This window comes from Salminus brasiliensis, chromosome 3 (genome assembly GCF_030463535.1).
Source record: "Salminus brasiliensis chromosome 3, fSalBra1.hap2, whole genome shotgun sequence".
Classification (NCBI taxonomy): Eukaryota; Metazoa; Chordata; class Actinopteri; order Characiformes; family Bryconidae; genus Salminus; species Salminus brasiliensis.
The window spans coordinates 2,906,338-2,921,541 of NC_132880.1; the positions used below are offsets into that span (position 1 = coordinate 2,906,338).

General features: G+C 44.4%; 1 protein-coding gene across 3 annotated transcripts in view; it reads left to right on the forward strand.

The window, feature by feature from the left end:
• kansl1b (KAT8 regulatory NSL complex subunit 1b) overlaps nucleotides 1-15,204 on the forward strand; it is a 74,096-nt gene that overhangs the window by 6,246 nt on the left and 52,646 nt on the right. Inside the window, exons 1-2 of one of the 3 annotated variants that reach the window (XM_072675172.1) lie at nucleotides 78-595; nucleotides 13,852-15,178. In XM_072675172.1, coding sequence (XP_072531273.1) covers nucleotides 13,941-15,178 — 1,238 coding nt within the window. In that variant the 5' untranslated portion in view covers nucleotides 78-595; nucleotides 13,852-13,940. Of the gene's footprint in view, nucleotides 1-77; nucleotides 596-13,851; nucleotides 15,179-15,204 lie in introns of those variants that run through there. The other 2 variants (XM_072675175.1, XM_072675174.1) reach the window with 2 other exon arrangements.

Here is a 15,204-nt window from a genome sequence, read left to right on the forward strand (position 1 = left end):
GCAGCCTGGGACAGAGCCGTGTGTTCGCTCTAGCGGCGGCTGAGAGGAATGTCTCCCACTGCCCTGCTCTCGTTTTCTGTTTGTCAGACTTGAAATCCGAGGGAGAGGAGCTAGCCGCCATTTTCCTAGCGTCGCTCCCTCTGCAACAACAACAATAAAAATCGGCCGAAACCGCAGAAAACCGCCCGCCCGACGCCGGCAGGGAGCTTTCAGAGAGCAGGGGAGGACACACGGCACTCGAAACGTCGTCCGGGAGCGGATAGCACCGGCTCGTCGGTGTGTTTAGCGGCGCGGTGATCGTGGCCTTTGTGGCTGAAGCAGGGCGAGAGCAGGTCTGGTTCCTTTTAGCTTCGCTGCCCCGTTTTTTTTCCCTTTCGCCCATTTCGTGACTGCAAAGCGCGGCGTGACCGAAAACGGAGACCCGGTGGAGCTCGAGCTCCGGCCGAGACACAGCACGACACCCCGGCCTCGCGCCTGGATCAGTTCAGCTACATTTCTGTAGCGATTTTTTGGTTTGTTTACGTTTTAATTCGCAAACTGCGGAGCTTCGTTAGCTAGCTACTGAATTCCCCCGGAATCGGCTCCTCGTCACGTGGTAGGTTCCTCCTTTTTCTTTGTTAGCTAACTAGCTACTTTAACTGGGCACTGTTGGAGAACTTGGAGGGTAGCTAGTTTAGCGTAGCTTAGCTTTAGATAGCAGCTGTAGCTAAATCTTCAGATTGTTGTTTTTAACGCTGTGTGTTTAGCTAGCTAAGCTTTGTATATAGCTAGGTGACTCTCTCTCTTTTTGTTGACTGACTCCTCTGAGTTATTTCACTCCCCCCTCTCCTCCTCCTCCTCGTTTTTCTCTTTCTGCGCCAGTTTAAAAGCTAAAAGTGGGAGATCTGGCTGGAATAGCTCGCTAGCTGCTGTTCCGCTGTTTATCTGCATTTTCATCGCAGTTCTGGAGCGAGACGAGGGGCAGAGGAGCGCGCGCGCGCACACGCACACACACACGCACGCACGTGACGCCTTTATACGAGTCCCAGCTAGCTGTAGCTACGTCTAACGCTCTGCATGCATGCACGCACGCAATCATGCCTTTTGTGAGTAAGTGGGCTGTTAATTCCGACCTTCCTCTCAAGTCTCTGTATATCTACACCCCTCAGTTCAGTGCACAGCCTCAGTGCAACTTTGACACTTGCAGGAGGATGGAGTGAACGAACCAACACCACCTTTTTTTTAAGCACTTGGTGCAGGGAGGGGAGACGCCACGTTTGTGCCCAGCAGGATTGCAGCTTTTGTGTCAAAATCTCAGGAGCCCACCCTGCATGGCTCGTGAAGCCCTCAGCCGCCTGATGCATGCCTCTAGGGACGTTTAGGCAATTTCAGAAGGTCCCAATGTGATTTATTTATTTATTTTTTATTTTTTTTGGTTGTCAGGTGAGCGTGTGCAATGCTGGGATGTGTTTGTAAATGACGCAATGTCCTAAACTTTTGCTCCGAGAGCCTGAACATGGGAGTTTTCCATAACAGGCTGTATTACATAATTTTCCTTTTTGGCTGAAGTTCTGCTCTCGGCCTAATGGAGCTGGAGCCTGAGCCTGAGCCTGAGCAGCGTGAAGAAGAGCTCTGCTGCTGCTGCTGCTGTTGTTGTTGTTGTTGTTGTTGTTGTTATTGGGTGTACCGTCAGACCTCTGTTTATTAACGTAACCTGTTCGCCCTTGTGTTTTCGCAGTCCTGCTGCCGTCACACCGCTTTTGCCTCCTTTTATAATAATAGCACCCCTGACCTGCTCAACCTGTGGTTAGTGTTACACATGCTGTACTTTTCCATCATATTATGTGGGACGGCGCATATCCTTGAACCAGGCGGTTAAACGCCACTCTCTGTTGGTTCAACCCCGCGTTAAACGATAATGTTTGGATCTGCGTGTGAAGGTGGGGTCAGGGGGGTGTTTAACCCCTCACCACTCTTTTAAGATGTGGTGGAGGTCAGTCTAGTGTAGGTAAGTCCGCAGCCTGGGCCTAAGCACGCTTCCTCTTTTATCACTTCACGTGGTTCGTCACTGCTGTTTTTATCACTGAGGGGCGTGCTGTGCAGGTCCCACGTATGTGTAGTTCCTTATTTGATAAGTGATGCTTCGCGCTCCCTCCAGCGCGCACTCCAAAGCTATCTAATTAATTTGTACACCCAGGTCACGCCCTAAGTAGCGCTGGCTTAATATGTCTGTATTTGTATGTCACCGGAGTGACCCAAGGGGGAAATGTGAGCGCAAGACTGTAAGGTTGTCAGTCTTGTGTTTCCTCTTGTTTGAAACCCCTCGGATTCAGCAATGTCCTGCATCCTCACAGGATGTTATGTAACAGGTCAGCGAGAGAAGTGTTGTAATTTCTTCAGGGCGGTGCAGTCGCTGGGGGAGTGCTGCTTTTTACTGTCTAGCTCCAGTTTTCTGACTAGCAGGACTGAGTAGCAGGACTGGCCAGCGGTATTGAGGGTCAGTGAGGAGGCTGGTGCCGTATCCTCTCACATTTATAAATGCCAGGGCATTATTAAGTCCTCTATTGTTAATTTTGACGGTCTTGATGTTACACAAGCATTAGCCGTTGAGTTGCACGTCATTATTTCTGGCTGGCTTGTTGTTGATGCCTTTTCAGAGTCCATCTAAGTGGGAGCTGGAACATCTATGAATAATGTGATGTAGGATGTTTAACTACAGGCTTTGTATCTCGGCACACTCCTCCACAAATCTGCCTTAAGTTGACCGTATGAAAATAACAGTGAGGACACACCACTGTAACTGTTGTGTAGTCGTTTTTTTGTTTGTGTTTTTTTTTTCTTTTCTTTTCATGACTCTGCAACCTAGCAGGCTTATGATGATGTGTCTCTTTTTGAAGTCATTAAAGCTAAGATGACTGGTTTCCTTCCTCAATTGAGAACGAGGGTGGTGAGATGGCAGTCTCCCATGAGGCAAAATGAAAAGTGAAATTGAATACGGGCTGCTGATATGCAGTGACCGACTCTGCCCCAACGTGTCTAGGTGAGACTACTGGAAAGTTCAGGACTGGGTCTTGGTGGGAAGTTCGGGCCTTTTGCCTCTTGGTGTAGGATTTCAAAAAATCAGCGGTGTTCTCATTTAATACATATTTTGATAAAGAAAATCTAAGAATTGGTTGAAAATGTACCTAATATTAATGTCGTAACTGCAGCTCCCCAGGACCAGGGCCTTGCCCAAGGTCCCAACAGTTTTAGCTTGCAGGTCTCGAGTATCACACCCACAACCCCGTCATCAGTAGGCTGGTGCTCTAACTGCTGAGCCATCACTGCCACTAAATTTGAAAGGATCGTCACCACACAACTTTGATGCACTGTTTAATGCAGTGCCTTTATAAAGGTGGAATTGAGACTAGGGCTGCTACATGTGTCCAAAATACTAGTGTTGTGATTGCTTCCCTCACTGAGCACATTATTAGGAACATTAGATATTAGATACCTGTGCGTCAACTTCACAATCATTAAAATCAGGTGATGAGGCATAAAATTATGCAGATAAGGGTCAGCAACTCTAGGTAATGTTTACATCAGCCATCAGGATAGGGGAAAAATGTGTGTCGTAGATTTTTAACATGACTGTTGGTGCCAGATGGGCTGGTTTGAGTATTTCTAGAACTGCTGGTCTCCTGGGGTTTACAGCACAGCAGTCTCTGGAGTTGAGTTTCATGATGGTGTAATAAAGAAAACACATCCAGTGAGCGGCGATTCTGCAGATGGAAACCTTGTCAGACCTCTGACAATGTTTATAATTTTACTCCATTATTTTCAATCCAGTGTGGAAGGCCAGTTACGCGAGCAGTGCCCAAAAACACTAGGAGGGTAAAGACTAGCACATGCTCCCGACACATGAAGCCAGCCACCTCCTTATTTTTCAACTGCCCTGATGCAGCTTCGCTAGACTCCCCAGCTCTGATACAACAGCTAACAGACAGACGCCTGTGCTGACCAACATCACAGCAGAAGTGATGTGGTGAGGAAGTGCTGTCAACCTGCCCCCCCCTGAGAAAGCAAGGCTAGTTGTGCTCACTCTGACTCCAACTGCTGAGTCCGGGATCCGAACCAGCGATCCTCAGATCGTAGAGGATTTACCATCTTTTAATGGCTACATGTCACAAAGCAAAGTCATATTCAATGAGTTCAGTGTTCTTTAGTGGTCTTCCCAGTTTCTGAATCTAAATCCAGAAGGAGATCTGTGGAGCGTGGTGGAGCAGAGAGTTGCGGCATCAAAGTGCTTCTGAAAATCTGCAGGAAATCTGCAGGAATTGTGTGAGGCAGGCATGTCAACATGGACCAGAATCATAAAACAGTGGTTCCAACATCATGTGGAATCCAAGCCAGGATGATCTGAGGCTGTTAGAAGAGCAAAAGGCAGTTCTATTCAATATTAGTATTAATAGTAAAGTGCTTGATGCTGGATCAAAGCCTTGCATCTGCAGAATAGCAGCTTTCCAATGTAAAAGGAATAATTGGGACATTATTGGTCCATTCATCATGAAATTAAATTTTTACAGCTAGTCTTTCCAAGTTGTTAATAACGCAAATTGAGGTTTTCTGCTGACGGCAACAATAAGTAGCCCTGTGCTTTGAAAGATATTGAAGAAACGCTGTTAAATCAGTAATAGGGCCTGGTTGAACATACACATGCATTGCCCAATGTTATTAGTTAGATTGATTAGTTTGATTGTTGGGTAGTCAGGACGCTCTCCGCCCCCATCAAAAACATAGTGATTGGTTAACGCACTGGTTCTCAGACCAGTTCTTTGGAATCCACATTTTTGCTGTAGCTGTATGTGTTGTAGCAAAACCCTGGACCGACTAGAAGGTCCCTGAGGAGCAGTTTGAGCACCATTGGGTTCGAGGGCTAATTTGTATATTCCCGTCTTCTGCAGTATCAGTAATAATTGCAAAAGCAACATATTCAAAACGCAGCCCTAGTTAAAATGCATAGGCTGCTTGTGTGGTGTTTTGTGGGACTGTCTGGAGTCTTATTCAGCCAGCCCCCTTTCAGAGACCACACACACACACACGTTAGCCTGTCTTTACACACTCCACTGTAGCTCTGTTTACCATTAAAACCAATCAAAATGGCTGCTTTCCCAAAGGCACATGGGCCTGTCCAGACAAAGGTCTTGTTTTCCCTTTCTGGAGGTTTAATTGTATGAAATTTTGTAAGCTCCTTTTAATGAAATGCATTCTGGTGGCCGTTTGTGAGTAAACTGGCTCGGCCGGGAATGCTTGGGACATGTGGAAGAAATCATGATGTTGGTGATCCCTGAAGTATCTTGACTGAGCTTGTGCTGCTCCTGATGCAAGTACTTTACTAGTAGTTGTCCTGTTTGTATGTAGCCATTTGGCTGTTGCCGACGTGTTGATCGGACCAGGTACGATCTACAGGCGATGGGCCCTGTCGGGAGCGGCCCAGTGCTTGGCCCTTCAACCTGGTGCAAATTCGGAGGTTCGCTATACATTTCCATAGCCTGAATAGCTCAGTTAGAAGTGCACACATGCATTACAACCCATCACAGTTTCAGTTAGCTTGTGGCTAGATGCTTTAGAGTCAATAATAATCCATCGGGGTTTGGTTGGATGCTTAAAAGCATATGGATGCTCAGAGGAGGAGTACTCTTCTCCAGATATGCCACATCAGCTCCTGCACTGGACCCGGGGACGAAAATACTGATGGAAGAGTAGTAGGAGGTGGAGGTGGAGAAGAGGGCTTTTGTTTCAGGAGTTGGGCTATATTAGGTAGCCAAAGGAGGTAAGGACTGGCGTGTTCGCTCGATGGAAGTTGGGGGTGGTGGAAGGGGGAGGCTGTGATATTTAAGTGAGTTTAATATACATTTTCCCCAACGTTGTACTTTTGTGCCGTGCCGGCCAAACGTCAGAATCAGTTGAAAGGCTGGTGGTAAGTCATTGTATTAAATTATATAGATTAGATATAGATATCTAATGTAATAGATTAGATAGATATTTTTTTTGTATGTCAGGAGCAAATGTATTGTGCTTAATATGACCAAAAATATGAATTATCCTTTTTTTTATTTGGGTTTCAGGTAGATATTTGTCTAAAATTATGTCTTTTAAATATATATATATATTTAATTCAGTGAAAGGCACGTTGTCAGTTGTGCTAAATAAAATTCAGATTTTTGCAGGTATGATTTTACACCCCTGTTGTTGCGTTTCTACCAGCACATGCCCACATTGCGTATTTCCTGCCTCCGACGGCCTTATCAATTTCTAAGAGATCCGTTCACTCTTGTTTAGCCACTTGGTAGATGTAGGCTCTTCCGTCATCCTGGCTTGTCAGATTCAATAGAAAACAATCCCAGTCTGGTATGAAAGATGTCCACCGGGGAGGCGTACGTTGCTCCGCAGTGTAATAATACGTTTGAGTAGTGTTTGCTCAGCCTCAGGTACTGGCGAAGGCGCTCGCCGCCTCAGGTTAATGTAATTACACACCTGCGTTTGTGCTCGCTGTAAGGTGATGGTCTTTGGAAAAAAGCGTCATGGTGGGAGCGGTAACTCGCCCTTGTGAGAGGGTGGAAAAGAGGACGGAGTCAGTGTGCCATGCCTGTTGCGACACTGGCCTGTGTGTGTGTAGGAACTTGTTCTTTATGAATGTATTTGAGTAATAAATGGTTGCTACAGCGCACATATTTCCAAGGCTGATCCTTGAACTCTTCTTCTGGACTGTTGGTGCTGTGCATGGAAGCCCAAAAGGTTTATGAAGGATACGTCCTGTCCTCTTTGGTCAGAACGTTGGATAACGCATTTTGCAGGGTTCGGATTTACAGCTGCCCGAGTCATTTTTCCAGAAAGTGTGATTCTTTTGGTCCTTTTGGAATTTGGCTTTTGGAGTAACCTTGTGTTGGACTTGAAACTGCTGTTAAATATTTAATGAATAGCAGGTGTTTCAAAGTCGTCCCAGAGGTTAACAAGCCAATTGGAGGCAAATTTAAAACTAGGCCTACACGGCGATGATGATGATGATGATGATGATGATGATATCTAAATTGGCTTTATGAAATTGGCCAGACTTTTCAGATCTGGCTGATATTACAAGATTACAGATTTATTGGATACTGTGCTTTATTTCTGTGTGAGGCTCTTCTTAATGGGCTTGGTCCCAATTTCTGCATTTTTTTTAAATGTTCAAATATTGGCTATTGCAGATATGTGCATAAAAATGTGCATCAGCTCACAGTCTCAGTATTAATGCATTTATGTAAATTTGCTGCATTCTGCCATTTTTTCGTAAATTCTGTTGCAGCTGGTATTTCATTAAAGTGGGCAAGTCCTTGGCTTTTTGGAGTAAGCTTGTGTTTGACTGAAATTGCCTATAAATGTTTTTCCAGAGGTTGAGAAACCTCTTATGGCTTAATGTTTGTTTGTTTGGGTAATATATATATATAAATATAAATATAAATAAATAAATTGGGCTTTTGGAGTCTCCTTGTTTGATTAAAACTGCCTTTAATTGTTTTTAAGTGATTAGTCAGGGTTTTTAAAGCCTTTCCAGGAATCGAGAAGCCTATTGGGGCAAATTTCAAAGCAAGGTCTATAGGGTGATATCTGCATTGGCTGATATTTGATTTATAAAATAAAGACATTTAGATTTGGTTTATATTTTAAACAGAATTTATTTATTGGGCTCAATTACATTCATCTCTATACAGAATTCAGTGTTTAATGTCTGGTTATGGCTCTTCCTGATGGGTTTAGTCCCCGTTTCTGCATTTAATTAATGTTTGTGTTGGCCTTAGCAGGTACGTGCATGAAAAATATTGAATATTGCCATCAGTTGTTGTAGTAGTAGTAATAATAATAACAGAGTCATTTTCCAGAATGTCTGTTGCAGTTGGTCTTGGAGTAAAGTGGGCAAGTCCTTGGAGTTTGTGTTTTGCAGCCTCAATATATTTTAATAAATATGCTTTTAATGAATAGCAGATGTTTTAAAGCCCTTGCTGATGTTAATAAGCTTTTTGGAGACCAATATTAACTGAATGTTTGTTTCACCGCCTCCCTGCAGCAACTGCTTCTGGTCTCGCCATGCTCTTTTGCTGCAGGCAGTCGAACTCAAGAACTCTGCAGTAAGGTAACGGCCCTATTCCCAAGAGTGGTTTAACATGGAGCCCATTAAGCGTGTCAGTCAGGGCTTGAAATCTGACTGCACTCCCCAGAGAAGGTTAACCAAACACTGAGTTTTGTTTCTGTAGAGATCTTTCCCCCATTTTTCACAACAGCTCATGTTTTTAAACAGTTGATCTTCCAGCCTGATATGGTGTGTTGCTTTCTGACAGGACACTTCACCACCCTTCCTTCCGTGTGGGGACGGTCCCTGGTGAGTGCCAGTTGCCCTCTGATTGCAGATGGAGCTGTACTTTTGTCACAGTTTCATATCTGGGATCTAGCAGAGCATCATCAATTGATCCGAAACAAGTTCCCAGTGATCAAACATCTAGCCAGGGTTTGCATGTAGAAGCTCCTTCATTTTACCTGCGACTGAAGCTGTCACACACCCAAACAAGGTAGATGTTTGCTGACGTCCTGGAGTCAGTATATACACTGTGGCTAAAACTGCTGGTTCAGTGGTTACAACACTGAGTTATCATTCACTAGGTTGTGGGTTCGATTCCCAAGTCTGCTGAGGTGCCGCTGTTGAGCCCTTGAGCAAGACACTTAACCCTCTCTGCACCATAGCATGGCTTTCTATGCAGGGATCTAAAGAGGCTGTCAGAACACTTGAGTTTTCGTCCACAAGGTTGTGGGTTCGATACCCACGTCTGCTAAGCTGCTGCTTATAACGACGACAAAAACACCAATCTCTTCTATTGATTCTGATTCGTATGTTTGTTCTGCTGCTGCTTCGAATCCTGATTCTTCTTCTGTTTATGATTCTGAGACGTCGCTGTTTTTCATTATAATGTATCAAGTACCGTTGACATCTGAGCCTCCCGGAAACTTCTGAGAACATGGGTCATGAACGTTTATGGCTGTTTCTGGTGAAATTTCTTAAGAGCTGAATTAAACAGTGGCTCCTTTCTTTGGCCCAGTGTTTATTAGCCTGAAGCTCGCATTGTGATGGCGAACACATTTCCTGTACTTTCTTTTGTCAATCTGCCGAATGAAATGGTTGAAATATTTGAATAGTTATAGTCATGTTAAATGATTGGTAGTAAGGTGAGGAAAATGGTTATTTAGTGTGGTTAATGCCTTATTATGCTAGGACATTTTAGTTTAGGCGTAGCAGCAGAATTCAGATACAGCACCGGGGCACTGGCTCACATTACTTACATGATACAATTGCCAAGATTGGCCTAAGACTAAAGTGCTTGGAGCGATAATCTGCCAACTCAGATCTTGGCCCATTCCGACTGTGCACCCCTAGGCTTTCCAATAATTGTCAAAGTTTTCCAATCATACGGCACAATATTATTGCTTGTGTAATTTAAAACGAGGCCCGTGATGCGTTTGGGGGGTTGGATGACCTCTGTTTGAACCTTCTATTTCAGCACTGGGGGTTTTGGGTACCGTCCTAGTTCTGTGGATGATCTTTCTACACAGAGAGGGGTTTACCTTGCTCAGTACCAGGGGCTGTAAACTGTAGATGGCGGTCCATGCTGCTCATTTTGAGTGTGTGTGGTGTTGTGATAACAAGCTGTAGGCCTGGAGGCCAGATTTGGTTGGTGAAGGTTGTTTTGTTTAAGGCCACATGCTTTGAGGTCATGAATTGTGCAGATCTGTAGTCGGCATGGGCACGACACTGATGGGGGTTCTTCGTTAGTGGCCCTTTAACTGCTTGTGGGTTACATTTTCAGCTTGTGTTGCAGAGCTTTGTTGGTGTTTGTGTCGCCTGAGCACCAAGAAATGCATCGACAGACCTGTTAAAAGCCTAATTTTGGGAATTAGGCACATTTCCTGTACCTGAGTGGTCACTAAATGGCCAATATCTGTGTATTGCAGGTTCTTTCTGTTTCTAGTAGTGTTCTAGTATATGAACTTTCAGGTTTTAAAAGATACCACAAACCAACACACACCTTTTACTTACAGTATATCCACATGCTCCGTCCACAGTCTTCTCAGTGAACAGCATTAAACAGCAGCCAATCAGAAAAGCCAGCCTGTCTTAAAGGCACCATGACACAAAAGCAGCCTGTTTACTTTAAAAGGGTTTAACTGAGCTTGGAAATGATCATGTTAAAATGAACTGGGGCTGTTTAGATCCATCAGCCCACACAAATATGTGAACCTGGTGGGGGGCGGGGGGCAAATAAAATGCACAAGAAATGTGGAGTAAATAAGTAAACAAATAAGTCCTCGAGGTCACAAAGATGGCCGCTTCAGATTTGCAGATTTCTGTGGACTTACATGCGTGTTAAATAAACATCCGCTTCAAGTCTCTGGCCTGAGAGACCTTCTCCCTCCTCTGGTCGTAATGAGAAACAGCCTTAGGAAAACAGCTGACGCCTTCAGAGGTGTGTCATGGAAAAAAAGGGAAAAGTCACTCCTGCAGTTCTTGACAAAAGCTGTAAAGATTTCTTGCCCCCAGTATTGCCGGCAGATGTGAAATTTGTAGACATTAGCTTATTATATTAAGGACAATTTACCGTTTTGGTCAGTTTTTATAGTAGTAGAGGCTGCCGAGTAAAATGTATTGAGCAAAAAGGCCATATTGTAAAACCTTGTATCTCCAGAATCAGCAACTTTACAGGAGAAACCTGCTTAACTTTCAATGGAAGTCGATAATGAAAAGATTTAATGCAAAGCCATTTTGGAGCTTTTCCTTTGGTATATTAATCAAATTTTGACAATGTAAAGAACTGGCTGAAAAAATACCAACAAAAAAACAAAACCCAGAAAGAAATGACATAAAGGAATAAACAAAATACACACATTTTCTATTTACACATATAATAAATCTCCGTCATTGCTTATAGAGTTAAAGTTAAATAAATAAAGCCTTAAAGCTTTAATTTAATGGTCAGTATGATTTCTTTCAGACATTTGAGGTGGGAAATAACAATAATAATATAATAATAATAATATATAATATATATATAATATAATATTATTATTATTATATATATTATATATATAATAATAATATTAAATATTAAATAATAATATTTAATTGGGATAAGTTTATGATGCGAGTGTATTGTGGATATCATTGGAGCGTTTCATTAGACAGAGTAGAGTAGCTTTATATTGGGGGGGGGAACTGACATTGTGATATTTTGTTCTGCAAATATATATTGTAAAACAATTTTTTTTTTTTTTTTTTAAATTAGGAATTTTCACCAGATTTTACAACAATTTAATGATCCATCATATTAGATGATTAACGTTTTTCCAAATTTGGTCCCACTTGTTGTATTTGAACGTTCAGCTTTCAAAGTGATGCAGCAATCAGCTTTAATTGTACTGATTATTCAAGTCTGTCTACTTGGTATTGGTCTTTCCACAACATACAGCGCATCCCAAAAAAGGCAGCAGAAGTCCCAGAAGCGGAGCTCAGTCTTGGCCTATTGTTACAGGTAGCCAGAATTTACTTGCAGGAAGGTTAATAAAACCCTCCTAAAGCCAAGATTGCAGTAAAATGAATGATAATGGGTAGATAGAAACCACCTCTGGTAGATATGTGATGAAGATTGAGAAGGGTGAGGATTTACTTTTTGTATCGAGCAGCAGAAGCGTGTTTGCTAATAATTTGACGCTGTATCTGATATTGCACGTCCTGCGATGTTGACTGCTGTGCACTCAGTGATGACTATGCTGAGAAGATAGATTGTGCAGGCCTAAGAGGGAGTGTAATTAGTGCTGTTTTATTCTGTTGCATTTCATCTAATTAAAATCACTCTACTCTCAATAGGAGGATATTTGAATAGCAGGTTTTTTAAGAATCCATTGCGTATTCAGTCTGCGTATTCAAATTAATGTGATTTAATATTGTGTATCGTAAATCGTCTTTTCAGATTGATATAATAATTTTACCACATCGCCCAGCTCTAACAGAGTGCCACCGCTTACAGTCAAAAAGGACTGGGTACAGGAACTCTATTTGAGCATATTGGACTTACCAAACATTAAATCCTGTTTTAATGAATTAGTCTCCATGTTTGGTACTTTGAACAAGAAACACGTCACCCATGCTGATCGTGGTGCAGTTCCTGATTGAGGATTAAATATTATGGGAATACATTGGCACTACCTTCAGCAGCCTCGACAAGGTCACCTCCAAGCTATTTATGACCGTGACTGAGAGCATTCTTGTAAATGCTGCCGTTGGGTTTGTCAGGTGTGAAGTTGCATAATATCCTAATTTATAACCTGGACTGTAGACCTTCTGTATAGGAACACACCTTGGCCTTATTTCCGTCTTGAAAGAAATGATAGATTTTACACACTAGGTTTAAAGCACCTTACTGTCAGCATGCCTGATGCTGGCAGATAATGGGAGCTATCCCCCTCCCCGGGTGAAATCCCCTCGTCTGGCTGTCTGGTTCTGCATGTTTATGCTCTGGTAAAAGCACTGACCTACATTGAAATTGTCAGCAGTTTGTCTCTAGTATCCCACGCACTCAAGCGAACATGGCAGTATTTGCTAAAGCCCATCTGTAATGCATCCAAACAGCTAAAGCTAACATCCTCCCCTTTCCTAAGATATGGTTTCGTCCACACACCTGCTCCTCTCTGCTAGGATAGGGTGTTCACATATAATCAGACTCGCTACCGGTTTGTCAGCGGCTGTTTTTGTCACGATGACCTACTAGTGAAATCAATAGTGACCTAGAACTGCAGCAAAAGCAAAAACCTGTTGTTGTTTTGTGGTATCTTAGCATGAGAAATGGCAAATTTGGTAAAAACCTGTAAAAATCCGGGCAATAAATTGTCCCAGAAATATTAAATGTTGTAATTTTTGTAGTATTTTATGCCACTGATTATACGTGATCATATAATTGCGTAATAATACAGTTGCATCGTTTTTTAAAGAGCAATGACGGGTCAATGATCACAAATATTCAGGACGTTTTAATTAGAATATAAAAATGTTTAAATATCATAAGTGAAGACATATAGTGATATTGCTGACAGATTTAATACACGTTTTCTATGGTAACGCACCGCAAAATTGAATGTGGTGTTTCTGCAGCCTTGCGCAAGGTCAGGGCGCTGTGCAATACAGCCTGCAACCTTCTGAGGCACTTGTTGTTGTTGTTGTTGTTGTTGTTTGCAGCCACACTGTTATTGTTAACCTTTGACGGTCAGCAAAAATGATCACTGTGCATAATTTGTATGGCAAGTCGATAACGTGCTTATCGTGACAGGCCTAGCTATGATGAACATGGTTATTCTGATGGGGGGCGGGTGGGGGCAGCTAGACCGTTCTGCCGTTGCTTGTTGTACACACTGTTTGCGGCTGGCACGGGCAGCTGAACGGGTATCTCCAAATTAATTACCTAAATTCTCAATTTCAGCTTTAAAACTAAGAGAGTAAGGTATTGTTTTGAGATATTTAGTCTAATGCTTGAGACAAATTTTTATTTTTGAGATGCTTCTCCCAAAAACTGAGAAGGAGGAGGGAAATAAAGCCTCTGTAGGACTGGGTTTCCATTGTGAACTAATAATGCATAACCGTTCAAGTAGTTGATTAATCAAATAATGATCAATAATTTATTGCAGTAGAATTTATGTTGTCATTCTTTCATGCATTATTTATTATATATATATATATATATATATTTTTTTTTAATACCCAGGTGCATTTTAAAGTCTAATTGTGGCTCTAATTGTTCCTTTCTCCTTTCCAAACAGGCTGTCCTCTGGCGTGACGGTAGGTGGGTGGTGTGGAGCTGGCCTCAGCACCGGGAGAGGCCCCCTCGCCCGCCCCCTCCCAGCGCTGCATGGCTGCAATGGCGCCCGCTCTAACCGACGCGCCGGCCGAAGCTCACCGCATCCGCTTCAAACTGGCTCCGCCCTCCTCCACCCTCTCCCCTAGTGGCGTGGAGGGAAACGGCGGCACCAGCCACATCCTCGTGTCCAGTAACGGCACTGTCAAGCGCAAGGCCTCGGAAGAGCGCCCTGCCCGCGGGGCAGGCCCCTGCAAGAGGGAGGAACCGGCTCGGGGAGACGCCCCACCAGCACATTTGGGCAAGCTCCAGCCGCTCGTGACTTCCTACCGCTGCTCGGATGTGATGTCTGTGCACTCGCCAAAGGAATCGTTCAAGCTGCTGCAGAATCACGGCATCCTGCCTGCTTACTTACCGCGCAAGCACCAGGCCTTGGAGGAACAGTTCAAAAGCATCATGAGTGGAGGGAGTAGTAGTGGACCGTGTGGTTCACCGGCTCTTCAGGGCACCCCTGTGAACGGCATGGCTAAGAAATTGACTAAACCGGGTCCTGACAACAGAGACAACACCGTGACCTTGAACGGAGGCAGGCACGCCGGACAGGAAGCACCTGCTCATACTCATGCGATTGCCTCTCATGGGGGACTGATGGGAAACGGCCCTCTCCGAGGCGGCGCTGAACACCACCAGTGCCCGAGAGATGTATCCCAGGACCATCCCAGTAACCCAGAATCCCCTTCACCCTTTTCACCCCCGATTGCGCCTTCAGACCTTGACGAGGAAAAGGTTTCAGACAGATTGCCTTCACTTACCACGGACACTTCGGTCACTTCCCCTGCCGCGTCTCAGTACCCGCTGGGCAGCCTGGGAGTGGAGCTGCGCGACCGGACCCAGCAGAGCCAGAGCCGGCAGGGTGAGATCGAGGGTCGGCTACGGCGCCTTCGCAAGCGGCTGCAGGTGGTTCAGGCGAAGCAGGTGGAGCGCCACGTGCAGCAGCAGTTGGGGGGGCTTCTTAGGAGCACGCTGGCGCCTCTGGATGCCTTGCGGCAGCAGCAGGGACGCCACAGCACCGAGCCGCTCACGCCTCAGGAGAGGGACAGACTGAACCGGGTTCTAAAGGGAGGGTCTGTACCAGCGGAGTTGGAGCGCCTATCGATCAGCGGCAGCACCAACCTGAGGTCCGCTGAAGGTGCCTTCGATTCGGATGCTACGGAAAGCAGCTCTGGAGGGGAGACTGACGTGGAAGAGGATGAGCTCGCCAGGGTGGACATCGAGCAGCGGCACATCCCTCTGTAAGTACTGACCTTGAGGTTGGGTG